General features: G+C 40.3%; 2 protein-coding genes across 5 annotated transcripts in view; one reads left to right on the top strand and one right to left on the bottom strand.

Moving 5' to 3' along the window:
* Window positions 1-13,831, bottom strand: part of LOC123810226 (intraflagellar transport associated protein) — a 59,664-nt gene extending 45,833 nt beyond the window's left edge. The window contains exons 1-3 of one of the 4 annotated variants that reach the window (XM_045825823.1): window positions 13,697-13,811; window positions 10,355-10,441; window positions 9,980-10,259 (exon numbers count right to left, since the gene is read on the bottom strand). The gene's annotated coding sequence lies outside the window, so the exon portion shown is untranslated. Of the gene's footprint in view, window positions 1-9,979; window positions 10,260-10,354; window positions 10,442-13,696 lie in introns of those variants that run through there. The other 3 variants (XM_045825820.1, XM_045825822.1, XM_045825824.1) reach the window with 3 other exon arrangements.
* Window positions 9,916-15,768, top strand: RAG2 (recombination activating 2). Its single transcript, XM_045825819.1, has 3 exons — window positions 9,916-10,031; window positions 12,834-12,891; window positions 14,144-15,768. Exon 3 carries the CDS (start codon window positions 14,172-14,174, stop codon window positions 15,753-15,755), a length of 1,584 nt encoding a protein of 527 aa, XP_045681775.1. The 5' UTR covers window positions 9,916-10,031; window positions 12,834-12,891; window positions 14,144-14,171; the 3' UTR covers window positions 15,756-15,768.
* Window positions 15,769-25,316: the final 9,548 nt, after the last annotated feature.

The raw sequence follows: 25,316 nt of genomic DNA, 5'->3' as shown, positions 1-25,316 counted from the left end.
GATTATCACAGTACAGATGAGGTTAAGTTTCCGTTGACTTTTTTTAAGACTTTTGGGAAGTCCAGTTTCACAGACTGCCACTATTTGAAGCATTTAACAAACACTCACCTTCAAATTTAGAACTCTCACTGTCTATAAAAGTACAAATAAGCTAATGTTAAAAGTCCCCAGGGTCTGACAGAGCAGATCATCCTTTACCAGACAGTCAAGTGGTTTATGCAAATCCTAGCGGTTTTCTAAAAGGAAGCAATGCTTTTTCAGTTACTATTCATATGTGTTTGTGTTTTTATCATAAAGCGATTTTTTCTAAAAGAAAGGAAAACAGAGAGAGAAAGAGACTTGCCTGGATAACAAGATTCTTTGCTTTGGTTTAGTTTTTATGTTTTCAGACTTAGGGCTCCACGTGAAAGGCCATACCATGATGAAAAGTAAGAGTGCATAAATACCTACTGGCAAATCACAAGAAACACCTTCACCGTCAGAGCCCCCGTAGGAAACGTGGGCAGGGTGCACTGCTCTGCTTGGACAACTCACCGTGACACGAAAACCACAGGCTTGGTTAGCAGTGGGGTTCTGCAGCTACTGAGTCACTGAGAGACACCAAGGGAATCACCTAACCTCCCTGGAGTCCTATTTTCTGCACCCACCCAAGCCACTTAGTGCTGGGTGCTCTCCGAAAGGACAGTGCTGGGAATTATCACCACTGTTTCAGCACATCTTCAATGTTTATCTTCAGATCCCTGCTTAATGTAACTTAACCTCAACAAAATGCCGCTTCCATAGACGGGAATGTGAAGCCTTAAGAAACGAGATGCCATGAGCCAGTCTCCTGTCAACGTGCAAATCCTGCGCTTTGACAGCACAGAGAGTTGTGTGTCCACAGAAAGGTTTAAAAAAAACTGGGAGGCTTACCAATGGTACTTAAAAATAATAAATAACACATTTCTAAGGAGCTGTGCAAGGCTATCAAAACCCACTTTCTCAAATCTTCACAGTTCTGCTCAACAAGAAATCTCCTGCTGTGCTAATAAAACATGAGATGGGGTATTACCAAAATAATTCTCCTTGCCTAAGGAAATGAAACCATCAACCGTGCTACTTCACAGAATGGGTCTCCTTTGATAGTCTGGAAAATGCACAAACCTCGGAAAGACCAAGTTGCATTGTAAGTGTGCTGATTTATTTACATGATAGAAGAGACACGGTGTGAGCTTAACGATGCCTATTTTGCATCCTCTAATTTTTCCACGGCTTTTAGATAACCTAAGAAGACAGAAAGAAGTCCAATGACAGAAGTTGCCACAAATGCTCAGAGTTGGGAGAAACCTAGACCATCTAGTCCAACCACAGTGAATAAATGAGTGAATCTGGGAAACCTGAGGTGGTTTTTGTCATCGAGTGACTCCACTGATGAGGAGCCCTTGGTGGCCTTCATAGCACGCGCATTAACCACGTGCTCGTGATTGCGGGTGTCAGGGCGCCTGTGAAGGCGGCAGGGCATCCACAAAGACAGCAATCTCCCCCTGGGTGGGTCCATCCCTGCCTCCCACTGCATTCTGGGCCCCAACGATGTTTTGTTTCAGACACTCACCAATACGAACAAGCAGACAAAGGAAAAGATACAAAGAATAAAGAGAAAGGCATAAGTACAAATCTTAACAAAAGAGAAACGCATCTCAACTCCTTTATTTTTTTAATAGGGATGAGATTTAAAAAAACACACACCTACAACTGTAACATGAAAGAATACACAGTACTTCAAGTCATAAGCTTCTCCCAGCAAACTACGCTAACACTTAAAAGGCACGGAGCTTTTCATCATCACCAAAAGCGTGGATGGCATAAGCTCCTATCCTTCCACATAAATTCTCCGAGGCGCACCGCAGCAAACGTTAACGGGAGCATTCGGAGAGAGGTGGGAGAGGCGTGGGATTACTGGTGACTCTGGCGCTTCGGCGGAGAGGAGGTGTGTCGTCATCCCTGCAGAGGTCTCACTGGTAGGCGAGTCTCAGCTACGCGTTTTTCCTTGACAAAAATCTCATATTACAGAAAAGAAAAGAAGACACCCATTCTAAAAACGCCACGTAATAAAAAACGGGGACGCACTACATGCTTGAACTTCATGATAGCATGAACATAGATGCTATTGTGAAGTTTGCCTGAACAGAAACAGATCCAGTTTCCTCTCCTAAAGATTATAATCTGCATATTCAATACAGGACTTCATTTTAGTAACAGGAATGACTATGGTGACCTGTTTCATGATGAGCAACCGGGAATGGAGTGAAAGCATTTTGAATAAAGGATGTAATAACAAGAAGAAAAACATATCAAGGCAAAACAGTGGGCTTTCTGAAGGGAGCAGGGAAAATATATAGGCAATCTTTAGGACATGGGACTAGACCAAAAGTTCTCAGACTTGACACCAAAGTGTGGTCTATAAGAGGAAAAATTGATCAATGAAGCCTCAGCACAATTAAAAAATTTGCTCTGTGAAAGATCCTGTTGAGATGAAAAGAAAAATTAAAGACTAGAAGCAAATATTTATAAATCCCACATTCAATAAAGCAGTGGCATATGGAATATATAAAGAACTCTCAAAACTCAACATTAAGGAAAAACCCAATTTAAAAAGGACAAAAGACACACACAGACATTTCACCAAAGAGGATATATAAATGGCAAATGATGTCATGAGAAGATACTCAATATCATTAGCCATTAGAAAAAATGCAAATTAAAACCACAATTAAAGACGTATTAGAAATGGCTAAAATGAAAAATTGTGATAACATCAAATGCTGGTGAAGATGCAGAAAAACTAGAAAACTCATACATTGCTGGTGGCAATGCAGAGTGATGCGGCCACTCTGAAAAGCAGTTTTCCAGTTCCTTGCAAACAAAACTAGAAACTGACTTACCATACAAACTAACAAGTGCACTCTTTTCATTTATCCCACAGAAATAAAGAATTATTCCCATGCAAGAACCTGTACACAAGTGTTCATAGTAGCTATATTCGTAAAAGTCAAAAAGAGGAAACTATCCAAATGTCCTTGAATGAGTGAATAAGTAAACAAACTGTGGTACATCCTTACCATGCATGGAATATTACTAGGCAATAAATAGGAACAAATGACTGATTTATTCAATACCTTGAATACACTCAAAGAAATGATGTGGAGTGAAAAAAACACCAGTCTCAAAAGGCTATATGTTTACTGCATGGTAACATTCATGAAATGACAACTATAGAGGCAAAGAACAGATTAGTGATTGCCGGGGAGGGGAGGGGTGGGTGTGAATATAAATGGGGTAACATGCAGTGGAGGCTTGTAGTGGTGTCACAGCTGAGAACCTTGATTATGGTGGTGGTTATGCAAAGCTCTGTGCGATAGAGTTGGACCACTCACACATACAAATGAGTGTAATATATAACTGGTGAAATCTTAATATCCTCTGTGGGATCTACCAGTAACAGTTTCCAGTTTTAATACTACAAGTACACAAGAGGTTAACATCACAAAAGACTGGGCCAGGGGTACATGGAACCTGCACATTTCTTTGCAACATCATGTGAATCTATCCAGTAAATCTATAATTATTTCAAAATTAAAAGTTTAAAAAGAGAGGGAGGAGGCACAGAAGAAGTGCAAGCCAGTTAAGGCAAAAGAGATGTAGGGAAAGAAAAAATTATCACTAAAAGTTTTACCCAGAATGTTAGAACTCAGGCATGTTGATTGCTTTCCCCCTGCAGAAAGCTCTAGGGGGTGGGAATAATACTAATCTATAAAATTACATGTTTAAGCAGAAACTTTCCTCTTGAAAAATTTGCTTCCCTTCCCTGCTCATTCATCCAAGCTACTGTAATGAGGTTTCTTGAGGCTATCACTCATTAAGCCTTGCTGTTCATCAGCAGATTGTATAAAATCAATTTTATTTCCCCAAAATAATACTCTTCCCCCAAGCTGTTTAAGTCAATCCAGAAATATCTGCATTGACTCACTGAGGCGGGTCAGCTGAGTATCAGACTGTTTTCAATTACACAGTTATTCATTCCATTAAACAAGAAAAACACAAAATGTTAAGCACACAAACAAACTTCCTCTCCCTGCTCACTCCCTGCCATTCAGTAAAAAACAGATCACCTGTGGACATGGAAACTGAAGGATAAACCCATAAGACAAACTTCAAAAAATCCATTGGTTTTGAAATCAGGAAGAATACCTTTTCACCACCATCTTTGTTTCGCTTATTTGCTTTTTTGAAAAATTTATAGAGTTGTAATCACAAGTAAATACCCTATCTTCAACCCCTAACAAAACTCCTTCATCATTTGACATTACAATACACAAATACCAACCATATTCAAACCGATCTCCTACCTTCAGAAGTGTAATCAACCACATCAATTAGGTATGTACAGTAAGTAACAGTGGACGTTTCAGTGGACACTCTTTCAAAGCCCCTGACAAAGCTGAGAATCCACAAGACAGTAGTTTCTGAGTCCACTTTATAGCTCTATAATCATGCAATAATACTTCAATCATTAAAGGCTTATTAATTCATTATAATCACACCTCCACAAGGGATGCAATGTCCCATTAATGCTTCTTTTATCAGTACTGCGTAGCAACTGTAACACAAAGGCATCCACTCTTAACTAAAGTTATCCCCTTCCCTCCAGCTTGCTGAGCCTGTCAGCCACCTGCACAGTACACAGCACTTTTACAGCGCCAGAAAGCCTATCTTAACGCAAACCTGTACAGCTAGTCAGAAGCAGGTGTAGACCAACCCAACTAAATCAACTCAGCTTGCAGGAATTCATTTCTAAGTGTTTCAAAATGCCATAACTTGCAAATAAAATCGACCTTTTCATTTGACATTATCTTCAAAGAAATGAGATTTTAAAGAAATATTTCCCAACTACTTTTAATTCTAAATTCTTAAGAATGTGAAATTATGCCCTAGCTGGCGTAGCTCAGTGGATTGAGTGCAAGCTGTGAACCAAAGCATCGCAGGTTCCATTCTCAGTCAGGGCACATGCCTGGGTTGCAGGCCATGTCCCCAGTGGGGGCCATGTGAGAGGCAACCACACATTGATGTTTCTCTCTCTCTCTTTCTCCCTCACTTCCCCTCTCTAAAAAATAAATAAATAAAATCTTTTAAAAAAAGAATGTGAAATTATAAATGGGTTTTAAGAAGTAATACAGTAGTTTCCCAGTTCCTAATTACTCTCAGCATTTTTATTTGCAATTTTGCCTCAATGTACACAACACACACACACACACCTTTTTTCACTAACCTGATTTCTATACTCAAAGGTAGAAATCAAAAACACAAATTCCCTTCACTAAAAGTAAAAATCTTAAGTGAATTTTTTACTATCACAACGTTGTAAAACACTTCTGAAATTTTCCCCCATTTAACTCCAGAGCAAAGACTGCACCTTAAATCAGAGAGCACAGAACACAGAAAAATACCAGTGATCCTGGCTAGGTGGCCATATTTAATTAATTGCTTTAAATAAAAAAATGACAAGTCACTTGTCATGTTCTCTTGACAATCCATCACTCTAACCGTAGATTGTTCCTGTCCACACATTTCCTTTTCCTTCCTCTTTCTCTTCTCTGCCAGTGTCCGTTGTGGCTCCTATATTGTGGGATCCACTCAACCAGCCAAACGTCTCCCTTTCCTATACTATTCATATTATTTTCTTAAAAGTCAGCCTATCCAAATGCTATGAAACTTGCCTCTGATCTTACTTCAAACACTAATGAACTCACTGAGCAACAATGTAATTTAAGTTGTTTCTCCATGTATAAACGGGACTTCCCCATAAACACTGTCGTGAATCCACAGAAGGGTGTCCTCCCCTGCTTCCCCTCAGCCCACCAGCTAGCACACACATTGCCAAATGTGTTGCTAATTTCCAGCTTCTTCAGGAGACAACTAACATGTTCAGCCACAAGGTGCCTGCTTCTGATGTGGGTAAAATGCAAAGGCTAAAACACTCACTCACACCACCTACCATGGTGTCTATGTTGCATTTCTTATTTTATATTTACTGTGGTGATATCCAGTATGCCAACTTTAGGAGAGCTGCCAGTGATGCTGGAAATTCGACTACCCTAATCATTATATAACACCATAGAAAGGTTAGGGAAAGAATCCAATATTCTTTTGCAGACATAAAAAATCATTCTGTAAGTAATTAGAAAAGATGATGATGCTTTTTTAAAGGATGGACAAACATTTCAAATGAGAATCAGCCAAACAATTGAGCTACTCATCAATTTTTAAAAAAAAAAATCAACCCTGAAAATATATCCTAAAATTTTTACAAAAATAATGAAAATAGTCACTTATACAAGTAAATTTACAGCACCATCATATTTAGACAGGATTATCTGAGTACTATCTCTTTATACCAGATACTTACTATCCATTTATTCTCACAATAAGGCAGGTGCTATCCCTGTTTGGGAGATAAGGAAACAACTTCAAAAAGGTCACCCAGCAGCAGAACTGAGACCCCAGTCCAGACCGGTCTGCCTCTGAGCACTGCCTTCCATCCCCTAAGCCACGTGGGAACGGATTAAATGGCCAACAATAGTGGGTGGTCAGATAAATTATGTTACATTTACTTAATGAAATTTTATTAAAATTATGGAAGTAAAAATAAAGTATATACTTCACTGTCTATATAAAATAATGTTCTATTAAACACTAAAACAAAATTTAAATGCATTCTCATTATAATGAAGCAAAAATGTATATAGATTTGGATAAACATTAGAATATGGCACAAAGAAATGAAAAATTTTATGGTTAGGTGATAGGTTTAATGGGCTAGTATATATTTTTCTTGAGGTAACTGTTTTTAATAAGTTGGTTTTAAATTATGTCAGCAACAGTAATCAAGACTGTGCTACTGGTGAAAGAATAGGCAAATGGGTCAATGGAACAAAACAGAGAGCTCAGAAACAGACTGACACAAATACAGTTCATTGATCTTTGACAAAGGAGCAAAAGCAATATCCAATGTAGCATAGATAATCTTTTGAACAAATAATTCTGGAACTGGGCATCCACATGCAAAAGAATTAATCTCACCACAGACCTTACACCCTTCACAAGAACTAAATCTGAATGGACCACAGAGCCAAACGTAAAACACGAACCACGAAGTTCCTAGGAGATAACACAGAAGAAAACCTAGATGTCCTTGGGTATGGTGACACAACTTTTTAGACACAGCACTGAAGACATGATCCATGAAAGAAATAACTGATAAGACTGACTTCATTAAAATTAAAAACTTCTCACCTTGGTTGGTGTGGCTCAGTGGATTGAGTGCCGGCCTGTGAACCAAAGGGTCGCTGGTTCGATTCCCAGTTAGGGCCCATGCCTGGGTTGTGGGCCAGGTCCACAGTAGGAGGCACAGGTGGGAGGCAACCATACATTGATGTTACTTTCCTTCTCTTTCTCCCTCCCTCCCCCTCTCTCTAAAAATAAATAAACAAAATCTTTAAAAAAACAAACTTCTGCTCTGTTGAAAGGCACTGTGAAGAGAATGAGAAGAGAAGCCACAAAGGAAAAATATTTGTAAGAGACACATCTCATGAAGGACTATTATCCAAAATATACAAAGAACACTTAAAATTCAAAATAAGAAAACAACCCAATTTAAAAAATGGGCTAAAGACTGTAACAGACACCTCAACAAGGAAGATAAACAGATGACAATAAGCACATGAAAAGATGCTCCACCTCATATGTCATCAGGGAAAGGCGGATGAAAACAATGAGATACCAGCCCTGACCAGTGTGGCTCAGTGGGTTGGGCGCCATGCCACAAAGTAGAAGGTCGACAGTTAGATTCCCGGTCAGGGCACAGGCGTGAGTTGTGGGTTCAGTTCCCAGTAGGAGGATATACAAGAGGCTACTGATCAATATTTCTCTCTCACATCAATATTTCTCTCCCTCCCTTTGTCCCTCCCTTCCCCTTTCTCTAAAATTAAATAAATAAAATCTTAACAAACAACAGCAGTGCGATACCACTATACAACAATTTGAATGGCCAAAGCCCGGAACACTGGCAACACCGAATATGGTGGGCAGGGACGGGTAGTAACAGTAACTCTCATGCACGGCTGGTGGGAACGCAAAATCACGCAGCCGCTCTGGAAGACAGTTTGGCATTTTCATACAAAATGAAACATATACTCACCATGATCCATCAATCACACTCCTTGGTATTTACCCAAAGGAGCTAAAACTTTATAGCCACACAAAAACCTGCACATGGATGTTTGCAGCAGCTTTATTCATAACTGCCCAAACCTGGAAGCGACCATGATGCCCTTCGGTAGGAAAGTGGATAAATAAACTGTGGTCCATCCAGATAATGGAATACTACTCAGCACTAAGAAGAAATGAGCTATCAAGCCAGGAAAAGACACAGAGTAACCTTAAATGCATATTACTAAGTGAAGGAAGCTATTCTGAAAAGGCCACCTACTGAGTGATTTCAACTACAGGCATACCTCGTTTCATTGCACTTCGCTTCATTGTGCTTCACAGATGTTTCATTTTTTTTGCAAATTGAAGGCAAGAGCCTCCACCAGCAAAATGATCACGACTGACTTTATTGTGAAACTCACCTTATTACAGTGGTCTGGAACTGAAACCACAATATCTCTGCGATGTGCCTGTGTGTAGCACTCAGGGAAAGGTGAAACTATGGAAAAGGTAAGAAGAGGCAGGGGGAAGGGAGAAAGGGATGCATAGGAGGAGTACGGAATATTTTTAGGGCAGTGAACCTACTCTATATGATACTATAATTGTAGATAAGAGTCATGTCACAGTTGTCCAAACGCAGAGACTATTCAACACCAAGAGTGAACCCTGACAAACGCTATGGACTCTGGGTGACGGAGAGGTGTCGGTGGAGGCTCGTCACCATAACAAATGTGGCCCTGGCGGGGGATGCTGACAGTGGTGGGGCCGTGCACAAGTTGTGCAGGAGGGGTGTGAGAAATCTCTGCAACTGCCACTCGATTGTGCTGTGAATCTAAAAGTGCTCTAAAAAAATAAAATCTATTCAAAATCAAGTCAACTCTTACCACCTTTGGTTTTCTCTTCCTTTGATTATGAAGCTTTGGGGTGGGAGTAGGAGAGGCCACCCACACAGTTTTTGTTATCGACACCACTGGGGAGTATCTCCCTTGGCTGAGCACTCTAGAGAGTGTCGCCCTGTTTAATCATTTGCAACAATCTTTTGAGGTATATACTATTTGCCCTATTTCAGAAACTAGGGGAATGAGGCTTAGGGATTAAGTTGCATCCACCTGGAAAATGGCCAAGCCGTCAGAGAAAACCAGGTCAGCTTGACTCCAAAGCCCACTGTCTTAATCATCCCACGGTACAACATTACACAGCAGCTCCCTGACGTCAAGTGAGTGACTGACCTCCAAGTGCTAGCACGCCTTCTGAGCCTTGTGTTAAAGAAAATGAGACCGTCAGGGAACAATTCAAAGTCAAATGACTGCCAACAGTATTAGTGGTCTCTGCTTTAGGAAAAATAATTTCCCATTTGATTCATAATAGTATGCCCCTAAATCATGGCAATTACATTCATTTCCTTCTGCTTTTCTAAAATAAAACTGTATTAACAAAACTATAAATAAGGTTTCAACCAGGCTTTTCTTCTGTCTTTACAGATGAACATGGACTGCATTTCCATCCTTTGCCAGTAAGGAAATAGTTAAGTCTTGAGGGTTCACCCTAGTGGATATCTCCCTCAACCATCTAAAGAAAAAAAAAAGGTCACAGTCGGTTACTCCCGTTAGATCCGCGCGTTCACTTGAACATCTGCAGGCACACTCACACACACTGTTTACCGTCGGCCCTCGGCTTGCCACGGTCAGAGTGGGCAGTCAGTGAATCTTCCCCCAGTGCTGCTGACATTTAATACCTGGTTCAGCGGCAAAGATTCAGAGAGGGTGAGCAGCCCTTCTGGCATTCAGGTAGGTCCAACGCCTTCATTTCTACCAAAGCTAAAAGACGGGGGCCTATGTTCGTCAGCGTTAAGGGAAAGACCCAGTCAGCAGTGTGTTGATTAACAGGAGGACTAGATGTCCAGACGGGGAAGGGATGATGCAGAATTCGGAAACGCTGGGGCTTTCTGGTTTCAAGCTGCTTCAAGGATGCTTCTCTGGCCTAAGTGTCCCAGGAAAGACCTAAGTCTTGTTTTACTGCCAGGAAAAAAAAAAAATCAAATAATGTATTCCTTAAACCTGATTAACCATGCAAGATATGGTTAATTCATGCACTAAATGACTGCAGTTACCTGAGGTTACCTGCTATTTTGGAGCAGTCAGGAAAACACAGGCGACACTGATCAGTAGTTTTCATGCTTCGGAGTACAGTACTCTCCCTGGGAAGGAAAAAGAGTCAGTTCAGACACAGGAAACTACAAGCCCAGACCTCACACTATTAATGCTCTTTTGATTCTCAACTACACCCTACCTTCACAGTGTGCATAAATGAAAATCTCCCGCTGAGAAATGTTAGCATGGGGTTGGAGAAATTGTATAAATTTATTGAGCCTATATTTCTGTCTTTTGAAAAGAATCTTTAATGCATTGACTTTGAAACTTCCTTCACTTGAAGAACTGTCTTCTTTTTCAAAATCTGCCTGTTTTTATTGAGCCTATTTAAAGAAAGCATATTAATTCTAGAATAACCTTTTTAAAAACTCTTACAAAAAAAAAGGTGTGACATGTAATCATGAAAACATGGAAAATACACAATTTAGTTTCTCCTTTAGTGAAAACGTATTTAAGTTAATAGAGCAACATTTCAAAAACTAAATAAGCACTGCAAAATAATGTAAAAACACTTTCAGTGTTCCTGTTTATTCTTTAAATGTACAAGTCATAAGTCATCTGGTTTAATACGGGTCACCTAAAAACTCAGTACACAAATATTTGAACTGTGTTACAAGAGGAGATAATTCATCTTAACAGTAATAACCCTTAGCACTGGTTTAGGTCCCTGAAATTCTGAGATGTGCCAACAGCAGGGCATCACCGGGGGAACAGGTCAGACATCCTTAGGGATCCAAGCTAAGCTACAAAACACGGGTAGTGCTGCTTACGCCCTGCCCGTCAACATGCCTCTGTTTAATCGGCCATAATCGTGTTTTCACTTATGAGAAGCCAATATCCCGGTGACAACCTTAACCATGAAGCCAACAGGCTGCAATGAAAACATTTTTTTTCAACGCTTGCTGTTTAAAAGCAAGTGTTCCTTGGGATTGTGCACCTGAAACCTACACAATGTTGTTAACCAGTGTCACCCCAATAATTCAATAAAAAGGAAAAAAGCCAGTGTTCTTGGTGTACGTTCACCCTGGATGGGTTCCTCTACATCCCAGTAATGGTCTTTGTATCTAAAACAAACAGGCTTTGGCTTTGGCAGTCCCTCCACCCAAAAGTGGGCGATTCTCTGACAATCGCCACACAGCGTGCTGAGTATATCCCTTATGGTGTGCATTTACTGAATTGAGAGTCAACAACATTTCTTTTCAGTTCCTATGGAAAGCATTTTCTCAGATGCACAGATGCCTTTTCTTATGCATGCTTGGACAAGCCACAGAAAAAGAATATACAAACACTTGCCCACGGTATTTCGAAAACAGAGCAAGCTGCCAAACCTACAAACCAGTACAGTCTGAGGAAGAGAGAGGCTTGCTTTCATAACTTGACTAATAGACCCTCTCACTCGTCAATCATTTCTCACTTGGTTTAATAACCCATAAGACGATTATTGAAATATCTTATCTTGAAGACTCTCCCAACTAACATTAGTAAGTAGAAAAGATATTTAGCAATTAATTACATCTGTCTACAGAAGTGTTTCGAGGCAAAAAGCCCCACCAACATCTCATTAGACTGACCATAGAGACTACCTGGTCCAAGGAACCTTTGCAGGGGGGATAAAAATATAGTATTAGCATTTATTGAATACTTATTATGTGCCAGCCACTGTGCTATAAGATTTGCATACACAGGGATTCACATTATCCCACATATTTTTCAAAACAACCCAAGGAGTAGTTATTAGTATTGTCCCCATTTTACAGATAAGAAAAAAAAACAGGAGAAAATAACTTGTCTGAGATGGTAACAGAGCAACTAAGTTTTAAAACCCAGACTTGGACTCAAGACAGTCCAACTTCAGTTTCCATATTCAATGAGAGGTTACGAAAAAGGTACCAAGAAGAATGAAATATTTCCTGGTATCTACACTGAACTCGCCACCAGCACTTCCATTGTATATGCTCATCCAATTCTCATTAGTCTAAAAAAAAGTATGGGTCTATCCCTACTGACCGGATTCCCAGATCCTAAAGCCCTCTAATCATCTCCAATACTGTGAACATCATCTGCCATGCCCGGCAGGTAACTGTGTACTGACAACCTTACTTTTGATAAGTTCAGCATAATCATAATAACTATCACTTACCTTGTGCAAAGCCCTGTTCTAAGTCCTTTATGTGTACTAATTTACTAATCATAACTTAATCAAACGTGTGAAGCAGGTGAAATTGTCATCTCATTTTACAGATGAGGAAACTGAGGCAGAGAGAGGTTAAGCGACTTGCCCAACTTCATGTACACAGTGACAGAGCCAGGATTTTAACGCAGTCAGTCAGCTTTCAGAATCCACACTCACAGCCACTGTTTTATGAAGTACGTTAGCAATTTACTCTTAAAAGGCAATGAATCTGTACTATTTTGTTTCCTTTATCCTTTGGTCCCTAGGACTTCCTCTGCAAACGGGAAGGCTGTTTCTCATTAAAGCTCATCACGTCTCTCTAAGGTAGGTGATAATAATAAAAATAAAAATGTATTAAGCTTACTCCGTCTAGCAAAGACTTTTTTTAAATTATTATAACATAACTATTAAATCCTGAAAAATTCTGGCACCTCTTTAATGTTCAGTGCCTGCTTACTACAGACTTACTAAAGAATTACTTCAAATTTCTTGAGCCGCAAAGAGAGGTCTGAAATAACAGCCACTAACTCTATCTTCCTAAAGGGAGAGGGAGTGGGAAGACGTGGGAGGGAGGGGGAGGAAGAGGGATAGTTGCTTAGGAATCATCTCTGCTTCGCTAAACGCCTGAAAACCAGAGCGAGAGCACTTTATTAAAACATGGGGCCTTTGACACGGCACTCGAAAGTCTCTAAATATAGGGCTGGTAAAAATCACTATCAGGTAATTTCTCCCCTGTGGTCCAGGTATTCAGAGACTCGTCTTTCAGTTCTGCAAACAGTCACGGCTTTTCTGACCTCCCCCGCCCCAAGGTCCCCGCACCAGCAACTTTGCTCAAGGGGGCGGTTCTGAGCAGAGCTCCACAGCTTCCGGGCAGGAGTCTGCAAGGACACCTCCGCCTGGCGTCCTTCAGGCTCTGGTTTCCAGGCAACCCCACGCAAGCCAGAAGAAACTGTGCGTCCTACTAAGTCACCAGTTTACGAGTCCGAAAACTGTACTTGAACAATGATTAAAATAAATTTTTAAAAAAAAAAAGTCCCCGGGAACGCCTCAGCAGAGGGCTGCCTGAAGCCCCCCTGGTGCCGCAGACTTCCCATAATCCGGATGTTGGGTCTGCGTTAGCCAATCTCACCTCCCATTCCCTAGTTTTTCGCCTTGGCTCCGATCTAGTCACTGGGCACTTTTGACGTCCTTATTCAGAGAAACATCCTAGGAGTCTCCCCTCCTGGAGCAAAGAAAACTAACAAACGCACAGCCCATAGAGAACTGATTCCTGGGAAATGTAGTTCTTTCTGACGGTAAGTGGTGAGTCTTTAAGGGAAAAAAAAAAAAGGACTGCAATTCCCAGAAATCCAAAGGAGGACTGTCCGTGTCTAAAACATGTCCCAGCTGCTTGAATTGTATTAGAAAGGAAGGTTCTGTGGCTCCTTGCTTACCTAATTACCTGGATTTTGCAAATTCAGTCCCACTACAATCTTGTGGGAGAACTTTTTTAAACATGCCTTCTACATGGGAGGGGATCTAAATACAGTGATTTATCTAAAGATATAATAGGTTAATTTTTTGGTAATTCTTTCAGATAAAAGATCTGCCCACAATCAAAAAATATGTCACTACAGATGATTACAGTCAGTAATAACATAGGCTTAATCCAGCCGGGCTTCTCACTGATGAATTTTGATGGGCAAATTTTCTTCTTTGGTCAAAAAGGCTGGCCCAAGAGGTCCTGCCCCACTGGAGTTTTCCACTTTGATGTAAAGCATAACCATCTCAAACTGAAGCCTGCAGTTTTCTCTAAGGACTCCTGCTACCTGCCTCCTCTTCGCTACCCAGCCACTTGCACATTCAAAGGTGGTTTAGAGTCTGAAAAGCAACAGTACATTATCCATGGGGGGAAAACACCGAACAATGAGCTTTCCGATAAGATTTATGTCATGTCTGTTGTGTGCAAGAACAACAAGAAAGTTACTTTTTGCTGTACTGAGAAAGACTTGGTGGGAGACGTCCCTGAAGCCAGATATGGTCATACCATTGATGTGGTGTACAGTCGAGGGAAGAGCATGGGTGTTGTCTTTGGAGGGCGATCGTACATACCTTCTGCCCAAAGAACCACGGAAAAATGGAATAGTGTGGCTGACTGCCTGCCCCACATTTTCTTGGTGGATTTTGAATTTGGGTGCTCTACATCATACATTCTCCCAGAGCTTCAGGATGGGCTATCTTTTCATGTCTCCATTGCCAGAAATGATACCGTTTACATTTTAGGAGGGCATTCACTTGCCAATAACATCCGCCCTGCCAACCTGTACAGAATAACGGTTGATCTCCCGCTGGGTAGCCCGGCTGTGAATTGCACGGTTTTGCCAGGAGGGATCTCTGTCTCCAGTGCAATCCTGACTCAAACAAACAGTGATGAATTTGTTATTGTGGGTGGCTATCAGCTTGAAAATCAGAAAAGAATGATCTGCAACATCATCTCTCTTGAGGGCAACAAGATAGAAATTCGTGAGATGGAGACCCCAGATTGGACCCCAGACATTAAGCACAGCAAGATATGGTTTGGAAGCAACATGGGAAATGGAGCTGTTTTCCTTGGCATACCAGGAGACAATAAACAGGCTGCTTCAGAAACATTCTATTTCTACATGCTGAAATGTGCTGAAGATGAAGTGAATGAAGAACAGAAAACATTCACAAACAGTCAGACATCAACAGAAGACCCAGGGGATTCCACTCCCTTTGAAGACTCAGAAGAATTTTGCTTCAGTGCAGAGGCAAATAATTTTGATGGTGATGATGAATTTGACACCTATAACGAAGATGATGAGGAAGATGAGTCTGTTACTGGCTACTGGATTACTTGCTGCTCTACCTGTGATGTGGATATCAACACATGGGTACCATTTTATTCAACTGAGCTAAACAAACCTGCCATGATCTATTGCTCTCATGGGGATGGGCACTGGGTCCACGCCCAGTGCATGGATCTGGCAGAACGCACACTCATCCAGTTGTCAGAAGGAAGCAGCAAGTATTACTGCAATGAGCATGTGAAGATAGCAAGAGCATTGCAGACCCCAAAACGAGCTGTACCCTTAAAAAAGCCTCCACTGAAATCCCTCCACAAAAAAGGTTCTGGGAGAGTTCTTACTCCTGCCAAGAAATCCTTTCTTAGAAGGTTGTTTGATTAGTTTCACAAAAGCCTTCCAGATTCCAGGGCATCAAATTTTTAAACCTATCTTAAAGAATCATAGCAATGATAAAATTATATTCCTATTTTCATTTGTTGAAAATGCCTGTGTTTTTCTTTTAGTTAGATGAATTTAGTACCAGTAAAAAGTGTTTATAATACAGTGGTAAATACTTGGAAATACTTTACTGATATGTCTTTAATGAAAATTTCTGACCTGAATTTTCCATCCAAGGATTCATAAATACAGAAGCAGTAATAAGATAGATAGATAGATAGATACATAGATAGATGGACTCCATTGAAATGAATAAATAAAAAAGGAAGCTGTGTCAAGTTCATTACATTTTTATCAAGTTATCTGCATGTACTTTCTTCAAAGTTTCCCCATCATATGGTGTACAAATGATGAACCAAAACCAATCACTTGACCCAATTCTTGGAGAGGTTTAATGAAAAGTGATACTTACCACTCTGACAAAAGATGAGTCAGAGCATGTGCTTGAAAAAAAAGTCTAATAAATCTCATGGAGAACAATAGTATTGTTTATAAAGTTTTAAAAATTTCCTAGAGTTAACAGGTGGAAGATTTCAAATGGGGAAAAATAAATTTCTGTATATGTCTAGTTAATAAATAGGGTTTGCTACCAGTGAAAATTATGAAATCAGTGAGCTTGCTAAGGTTCAATTAAATACTTTCTAGAGTGAAAGTTAAAAGGACTATTAATTTTTGAGGCTCTGAGACGTCAACTGGTAATTAGGTGACCTTAGAAACAAATATCTTCCTCCTGAAGTATTTTTCTAGAAAAGTGTCTTACCTTATCCTGAGAGCCTAAGCCTCTTACTCATCTGTCTTCAATGAGAACCCACAATGTATAAGGTACTATAGCGAAATTTAGAAAAACATGAACAATACAAAAGATAAAACCCTGGAATGAAAGTTCTTCTGCTAACAGTTCCATGTCTTAGATACTAAAATTAACTTAAATAAACTAAATCATGGTCACTTTGTTTCAGTAATGTTATTTGATGAGTACTCCTTTAGAACAATTTGCTGTACCATTGTTTTTATTTTCTGTGTTGTCTCTGTCACCTACATGAAATGAATAAAATATTAAAATGCCTTCTGTTCAGATTGATTTACTCCAATTATTAACATTTACAGTTACCCAATTAAGCCAATGGTATACTACTTAATTTTCTCAGGATCACTTTAATTTCTTTTTTAGCTGTTAGTAGAAACTGCTATAAGTTAGAGCTGGAATATCCTTCACAGAATTCCAAAGAATTATTCTCTCTAGAGGTAGAGACATACTCCTACATTAATTTGCCCACAGTGATTGAGTGGCTAAAGAATTACTATCACCATACTTGTTATGTAGCCAGCAAGATCAAGACATGGGGTCCATATTAAACTGAGATCTTACCAACATAGCAACCATTGGCATGCATGTGAGTGTTGGGGGAACGGGTATGTGTTTTAGGAGTAAGTACTTTGGTTTTACTTACCATATATTTGAGTAAAAATAGATCTTTTCATATCACTTCAATGTCACATTGAGTTCATCACATACAACTTTAAGATAATGAGGCTTCTCTACTAAGCATGTACAAATATGTAAATGAACCATATTAGAACAGTACTTGTTTCTTCCAAAGGTTAAATTGTTTTCACCTAACACATTTCTAGGCTTACATTTCAGTCACCTTCAGAGCCTATGGTTCATTCCTTTGAAGATATTTAACAGTTGTTGCCGTTCCTACATTGGAGATGGAGCTGGATCCTGGAAACAGACAAATGTCACTCCAAAGATAACACAGGTGTAATTCTCAGTATTACATTACTGCTTCAGGTCAAAAGGAAGTCAGAGTACAAGCTAACAAAATGGGTTTTCTGATTTGGCTCATAAATAGCTTCTAAGGTAAGTCCCAAACTTTTTACATAAGAATAGTATCAATAAAAAGTGTATGACTTTCCAAGGTGACTATTTTAAGGGACTACACTCATCTACAAGTTCAAGTTTGTCATATTAAGAGAAGAGAAAGCGTAATTAAAAAGAAATCGTTGGGTCGAAAAGTTCTGGGGTGAGGTGAAGAGTGTCATGTCTGAGGATCGAAAGCGCGTCATCAGGAGGCCAGTCTGACCAAAGCACAGCAAACAAGGAGAGTGCAGAGCGGCACGAGCCTGGAGAGATCAGCAGGGGCCAGGGCTCTGGGTGTTTCAACGGTAAAATAAAATCATGTGCAACTTCACTCACATCATTTTGACCTGTCTCCTCCTGTTTACCTCTGTTTCACTGTTCCCTACATACTTGGGGCTCAGTCTCCAGAAATACTGAACTGATAGCATTTCTAGTGAGCACTCCTCATTGTTTCATTACTCAGGGTCTGTGAACAACCGATTCCCTCTGCAGGACATGCCTTCCCTCTTGTATTTCATACCTCCTGTAATGCCCTAGTCCACCTGGCCCATTCCTATCTAGTCTTCACACCCCAGTCCGAGCAGCTGCTCCCCCAGGAAGCCTTCTCTGAACCCCATCACCTCCATCACCTCCTTGACAGCTGTAGTGCTTACAAATCTCTGCTTCTATACTCGGAAGTACAAGAGACAAAACTATTTTTTCTATCACTCAATTCACATTATGTTGTGTGACAAAATTTTACTATATGACAAAATTTTAATTTCAATAAATTTAGGTTTTCCCTCTTCACCTAATTTTTTAGCCAATTTCCAGCAAAAAAAAATACACTGCTAAGTTGTCAGAAGTGGAGAGGAGTGGAGGGTGAAGCACTGGTCTTTGGGGTCATCATCCCTCCTCACTAGCTTCTGCTACAGCATCCAAATTCCCACCTGGCCTGGGGTTACCAGCTTTGAAGATGATTCCGAGTTGCAACACAGCCTTAACCACAAGGCATCCTTAGATATCTCTCTCTCTCTCTCCCTCCCTCTCTCTCTCTCTCTCTCTCTCTCTCTCTCTCTCTCTCTCTCTCTCTCACCTGTTTTCAGGTCCCCAGTGGGCTCAGGACCTGATAATGCAGAGATTATTGCATGATAATGCAGAGATTATCCTGTCCCTTCCTCTCCCAGAGTGGCCACAGCTCTCTCTGCCAGACCATCCCAGACTTGTGTGTTTCTATACCACTCTTGGGCACTTCCAGCTTCCTTTGCACCTTACTGAGTCAGAGAACCTCTTCCTGACTATCTCTGGCTAAAGGTGGTCGCTGACCACTACCTTGCTTCTAGATGTCACTGGCCTTCCCGGCTCTATCAGGAAAGTAAGACCCACATGCTTTCTGCTCCTGGCTCCTAACAATTGACATTATTTTTTCCAGATTTACTAAGATACAATTGACATATAACATTGCATAAGTTTATGGTGTACAATGTAATAATTTGATATACCTATATATTGAGAAATGATAAATACAATAGTATCTTTATTAACAAACACTGTTTCTGGTACATTATAGTTATTGCTTGATAAATGTTCATTGACTTGAATTAAGTTCTCTGTATATGGACTGAAATGTACTCACTTCTGTAGTTGTTGTCTTACTGTCCTTCTGATTCTTTAATACATGAAGGATGAGATATGGAAATACATCCCTGGTGTTCTAAATATCTTTACCAATCAAAATATCTCATCTCACAGAACTTGGAAACAAAGATTACAGTGTACTGCACAGGAGATGAGGTGAGGTCTTGGGTTAAATTATTCTCTTTTCCAGAGAAAAGAGTTTAGAATAGATATCATGGTAAATTTAGATAGAAGAGGCAGCCATTCTAATTCACAGTGACAAGAATTTCAAATTATTTGTATGCCACCAAATCCCTCTGTAGCATAGAATATTGCTTTTTGACTTGGAATTTAGCATAGATGACACCACCTTTTCCCAGACCTAATTCTGTCAGGAAGTACTCATAATGCAAGAGGACTAATACCTCATTCTGTCCCCAAATATCAATCTAGTAAATGTGCATGTATTTAAATCATAATTTTGTAAGAATAGAAGGGAAAGTTACCAATAACGCTCCTTTCAAAAAGCAGATTACTATTTATAGCTGAAGGATAAAGATCCCTTGAATGGTCTCTTTGGAGTATCCATCAGTAAGCATTTATTGAAAATCCAAGATCAACCAAAATATTATGGGGCCTGAAAAAACACATGAAAGATGAGCCCCATCCTTGGGGAACTTACAGTCCCACTGTAGAATGAGGCAAAGGGCCCATACAGGAAAGCTATAGAAAATAAAGTAATAGATACTTTAAGCAACTGGTGACATATTTAAAATTGGGTATCCATACAATAACAGTGTACTTTTTAAAACTGGATATATTGGTAAAATTAAGAGATTGGGCTAACATATCTCTAAGTTTCCTTTGTTAGATTGACCTTTGCCAAAGTGATATGGACAAGGTAATTGTTAAATGCAGAAAATGCTCTTTGAAGTGTCATACAAAACATATAGTGATAACTCAGAAGAACAGAGGTTTGTGTATACAGGTAAAAAAAAAAAAGGCTAAATGATCCATTTCAAACCATGAAAAAGTATGAGCGTGGCATGACAGAAAGATACTTGGTCTTCGTCCCTGGCTCCTGGCATAAAGTTGCCAAAATGCTTGGATTTCCTGAGTGATAAGGGTGCAGTGAGTATCTTTTATTCCAATGAGGCGACTCTTGACAGGCCCCTAGATAGCTTCAGGATGGGAGCTGGTCACTAAAAAAGATCAAGCCTAGATTAGAAGCTTGGAACTTTCAGCCCTCTCCCCAAACCCCAACTCTGGGTAAGAAAAGGGCTACAGACCAAGTTCAGTCCCCAATGGCCAGTGATTCAATGCCATGCTTACTTAATAAGCCCTCCATTCAACTAACCCTGAGCAGGTATTTTAGGGTGGCACGCCTCAGTTCCTCAGGGCCAGAAGCTTCTGCACTGAGGACCCTTTCAGACCTCACCCTGTGTACCTCTGTATCTGGCTGTTCATTTGTATCATTTATGAGCCAGTTAATGTAAGTAAAGTGGTTTCCTGAGTTCTATGAGCCATTCCTGTGAGTTCTGAAATCTAGGGGGCAGGTTTCTATTTATAGAAACCCTCCAAATTTGTATTCGACCGGGCCGAAGTATAGGTAGTCAGTGCACCCCATTTACAGCTGGTGTATGAAGTAGGGGCAGTCTTATGGAACTAAACCCTTCACCTGCAGAGCCTGGACCAGCTTCAGATAGTTTATGTCAGAAAGAAATTTAATTGTGGAATACCCAGTTGGTTTTGGAGAACTGGTTGCTGTGGTGTAAAAAAAAGAACTCTCAATGACCTGGAAGCCAAAAATGGAAAGATGGCTATGGGAGCACGAGGTATTTACTTAGCCCTTGTTCAGACCTCAGCATAAAAGTGTATGCACAGATCTCGGCCTCCAAGTAAGTCAGTACGTATTTTGAGAAGGCAGAGATACATTGTCACCATCAGGAGTGGGGGGGGGGGCGATTATGTAAAAGCCAGGTGGGGGAAGGAAATTTCCATGAGACAGAAGGGAAAAAGTCAGGGAAGAAATGCTGCCTTCACCAAACTGCGGCTCCTGCAGAACCTCCCTTCACCTCCTCCTGGTTGGACACAGTCATCAGAGGGAGTAAGACGCGTGCAGTAGGATGTGTGTAGCTGATGCCAAAAATGTTTGTTTGAAACTGCTGCTCTGCCATTTAAATGCATGTGCCTAAACTTTCTCACTCTGGGACAAATCCCCGTGTACTTAATACTTTCCAAAACAGTCCATTCGTGCCCCATGCCTGGCTGGGCGTGGACTGCATCAGTTGCCTGCCTCAAACACTTCAATGGTTTTCACTTGCACTTGGGTAGGACTGAAAGTTTGTCGACCCCATCCACCTGGTCCTGCATGATGAGACCTCTGCCTGATTCTCCACACCAGTGCAGCCCCTCCCTCGCCTTTGCTCAGTGGGCCCCAGCCAGAGGAAATTTTCTTCTGTTCCTGAAAGTCCTGCCTCAGTGTCTGCCCACAGGCTAAGTCTTCTCCAGTCTATCGCCTCTCACCTGCCCTCAATCCAGTCATTCTACCAGGCTACACCTAACAGTTCCTGCTTCCTAGGTGCTTTCTTTGATTCCCCAGTTTAAATTTTAAAAAAATGAAGATAGTATAAGCAGCCTCTGAGACAACTTCAAGAGGTCCAACATTCACATGATACAGGTGCCAGAAGGAGAAGATAAGGAGCAAGGAATTGAAATCTGTTTGAAAACATAATGAAAGAAAACTTCCCAAATTTGGTGAAGGAAAAAGACATGCAAGCCCAGGAAGCACAAAGAGTCCCAAATAGGATAGGTGCAAAAAGGCCCACTTCAAGATACATCATAATTAAAATGCCAAAGGTTAGAGATAAAGAGAGAATCTTAAAAGCAACAAGAGAAAAGAAGTTAGTTACCTACAGGGGAGTTCCAATAAGACTGTCAGCTGATTTCTCAAAAGAAATTTTGCAGGCCAGAAGGGATTGGCAAGAAATATTCAAAGTCATGAAAAGCAGAAACCCACAGCCAAGACTGCTCTACCCAGCGAAGCTCTCATTTAGAATGGAAGGGCAGAAAAGAGCTTCCCAGACAAGAAAGGACTAAAGGAATTTATCATCACCAAACAATTATTATATGAAATGTTAAAGGGGCTTATTTAAGAAAAAGAAGAAAATTAAAACTATGAACAATAAAATGGCAAAAATACATATCTATCAACCATTGAATCTAAAAACAAACTAAGCAAACAAGAACAGAGACAGAATCGTGGATACAGAGAACATTTTGATGATTGCCAGATAGGATGCAGATGTGGGGGACTGGTTGAGGGGTGAGGGGATTAAGAACTACAAATAGTACAAATACGTAGTTACAGAACAACCATGGGAATGAAAAGTACAGTACAGGAGATGGAGTAGCCAAAGAACTTACACGCACGACCCATGAACACAAACAATGGTGGGGGAATTGCCTGGGGGACTAAGGGAGGTGCTGGTTGGAGGGGGGCAAAGGGGGGAAAATCAGAACAATTCTACCAGAGTAATCAATAAAATATGCAGAAATAAAGAAAACATCACTATATTTCAGCTGCACCCAGTACTTTTCTTTCATGATGCCTGCTCCAGTGTGTGGTCATGCAGTTACAGGCTGATCATTGATTAAGGTCACCTCCCCCTGACTCTTTATGAGCAGGACTCATCTGTGTTGCTCACTCCTGTATCTCCTGTGCCAAACACCCATTGTTTGCTCGTAGAAAATGTTCTATAAATATTTGTGTAAAATATAGGTTGAAGCAGTTAGAAAAAGTATCAGAAACAATACAGAACTTAGCTGGGCCTTCAAGGGTAAGGAGATAACTTCATTCTTAAGTGCAAAGGTAATATTCAAATACTTGGTCAAAGAGTACAAACTTTCAGTCATGGGATTTAGTTCTGAGGAACTAGTATAGAGCATGGGGACTATAGTTACTAATATTGAATTGTAAACTTGAAATTTGTTAAGACAGTAGATCTTAAGTGTTCTACACACACACACACACACACACAATAACTATGTGAGGTGAAGGATGTGTTAATTAACTTGATGGTGGTAAATACTTCACAATGCATATGTATAGTGAATCATCATGTTGTACCCCTTAAACACATATAATTTTGTTTGTCAATTATACCTCAAAGAAAGAAGGAAAAAAATGAACAAAGGCAATGATAAGACTAGTACAAACATTAGTCAAAGAAGATGCCAGCCTAGTGCCGGATCCCTAAGGCCCCTGCCATGCTGAGAGTTAACCTGTTACTGGCTGGACTGTGCATTTCTGGAGAATGGGGCAGGGCTGCCAGAATAGGGAAGGGGACTTGGGGCCTCGGAGCCCAGGCTATTCACCTACAAGCACAAACATATTCCAATGCTTTAAACCATATGGTGCCCCTAACCACAGGCAACAAAAATCAAAATTGATTTTTGATTGTGCCCTAAATGTGCCCTAACCACAGGCAACATTTCTACATTTTGAAATTCCATATGGTTGTGCAGAGGCGGCCAGGCTGAAATTCAGTTCTGAGTAGAAGGGAGCTAGGGGGTCTCCAGCAAAGGGGGCGTTAGGATGCTTGAAAATCTGTGGATGATGGAGAGATGACTGGAAGTGCACAGGGAAGGTGGGCAGAACTAGAGGGGAACTTGTGAAGATGTGACTTTGCCATTTTCTGGCTGAAATGAGCTTCAGTGACCCTGTGTGTAACAGGAAGACACTAGTAGTATCAACGCCAAAGGGCCCCAGTGGGAAAGCCGCATGCAGAGTGCGTGCCATGCTGGTTGCTGAGTGGTAGCCACTGTTATTGTTGTTGTTGTTATTGTTACTATTGTCATCATTATCACTGGGAAAAGCACTGAACAAAGGGGCCTGGGCTCCAGCTCAGTTCTGCTTTTACCTGCAGAGTCCTGGGCACGTCAGCCCCTCTGACCACAACTTTGAGTAAATGAATATGGGAATGTTCTGGGGAACAGCTCCAAATTTTTATCAGATTCTCAGAGGAGTTAAAACTCACTGATTTGCAAATCCTACATTTTCAAAGGCTTACTATTTACCTCAAGGATCCAGAACCAAATTGTCTCATTTCTACATTAAGATAAATTATACTCATTATCACTATTCTGTTGCCCTTTATTCTAAAGATCAACAAATTTATTTTGTGTTTCCCTCAAGAAAAAAAGGTGTTACTTCATTTTTTAAGTGTTGAACTCAACATTACTACTTGAATATAAATCACAATACCCACAATTTCCAAATTCTAAACTTTTATTTCAAATACTTAAACAGAAAGGCGTTAATGGTAAACATAATATTAATGAGTAGAAATATTAAAATATAAAAATAAGTATTAAAACACATACTTTATTGACTTTGAAAACATTTGACATGGAAGTATGCCAGGCTCCCCACATCAGATAAATCCACGTCGCCCTCGTACCTGAACTTTCCCTAAAACAAGAAAATAAAAGATGCTTGGTAGTCATTAAACAAACTTTATGATTATTTGTAAGGAAATAAAGTGAAGTACAATGCCACAAAAAAAAACCTCACCAAAAATGATCTCTGAGGTATGTTACTGTAGTTAAATGAAAAAAAAAACATAGGGCCAAAATATGCACTCATTTAAAATTGCTTGACATCGAAAGCATAGACCCTCTCTCACCCAGTCACTGAAGACACATGCAAATCTGCAGTCAAACGTCACTTGCACCCAAACGATGGTTTGTTCCTCCCAACCACCACTGGTGCTTACAAATCCTAACTCCTAGCTGTATGGAGTTTGAACTCTGTTTGACAATGCAAGACCCACACACTCAACAACCAAAAAAAAATCTTTCACTTCATCTACATTTTGTGAAAACAAATTGGGGCAAAACTAAATTCCAGTTCGCCTGTAAGGAAAAGACATCTGTTCCTCCCGCTCTTACTTCTCCATGCAAGCTTATGAATCCCAGAGCGCTTTTTGACCTCACTCGGACCATTCATCACTTCTCATCAGCCATTATCACTGGTCCCTGCA

This window comes from Phyllostomus hastatus, unplaced genomic scaffold (genome assembly GCF_019186645.2).
Source record: "Phyllostomus hastatus isolate PE091 unplaced genomic scaffold, TTU_PhHast_1.1 phas_scaffold_585, whole genome shotgun sequence".
In the NCBI taxonomy this organism is placed as follows: domain Eukaryota; kingdom Metazoa; phylum Chordata; class Mammalia; order Chiroptera; family Phyllostomidae; genus Phyllostomus; species Phyllostomus hastatus.
Note: the sequence above shows the minus strand (reverse complement) of the source record. Positions and strands in the feature narration are given on the sequence as shown.

Excerpts from the sequence above, each read along its gene's own strand:
- RAG2 (XM_045825819.1), top strand. The coding sequence starts at position 14,172 with ATGTCACTACAGATGATTACAGTCAGTAATAACATAGGCTTAATCCAG.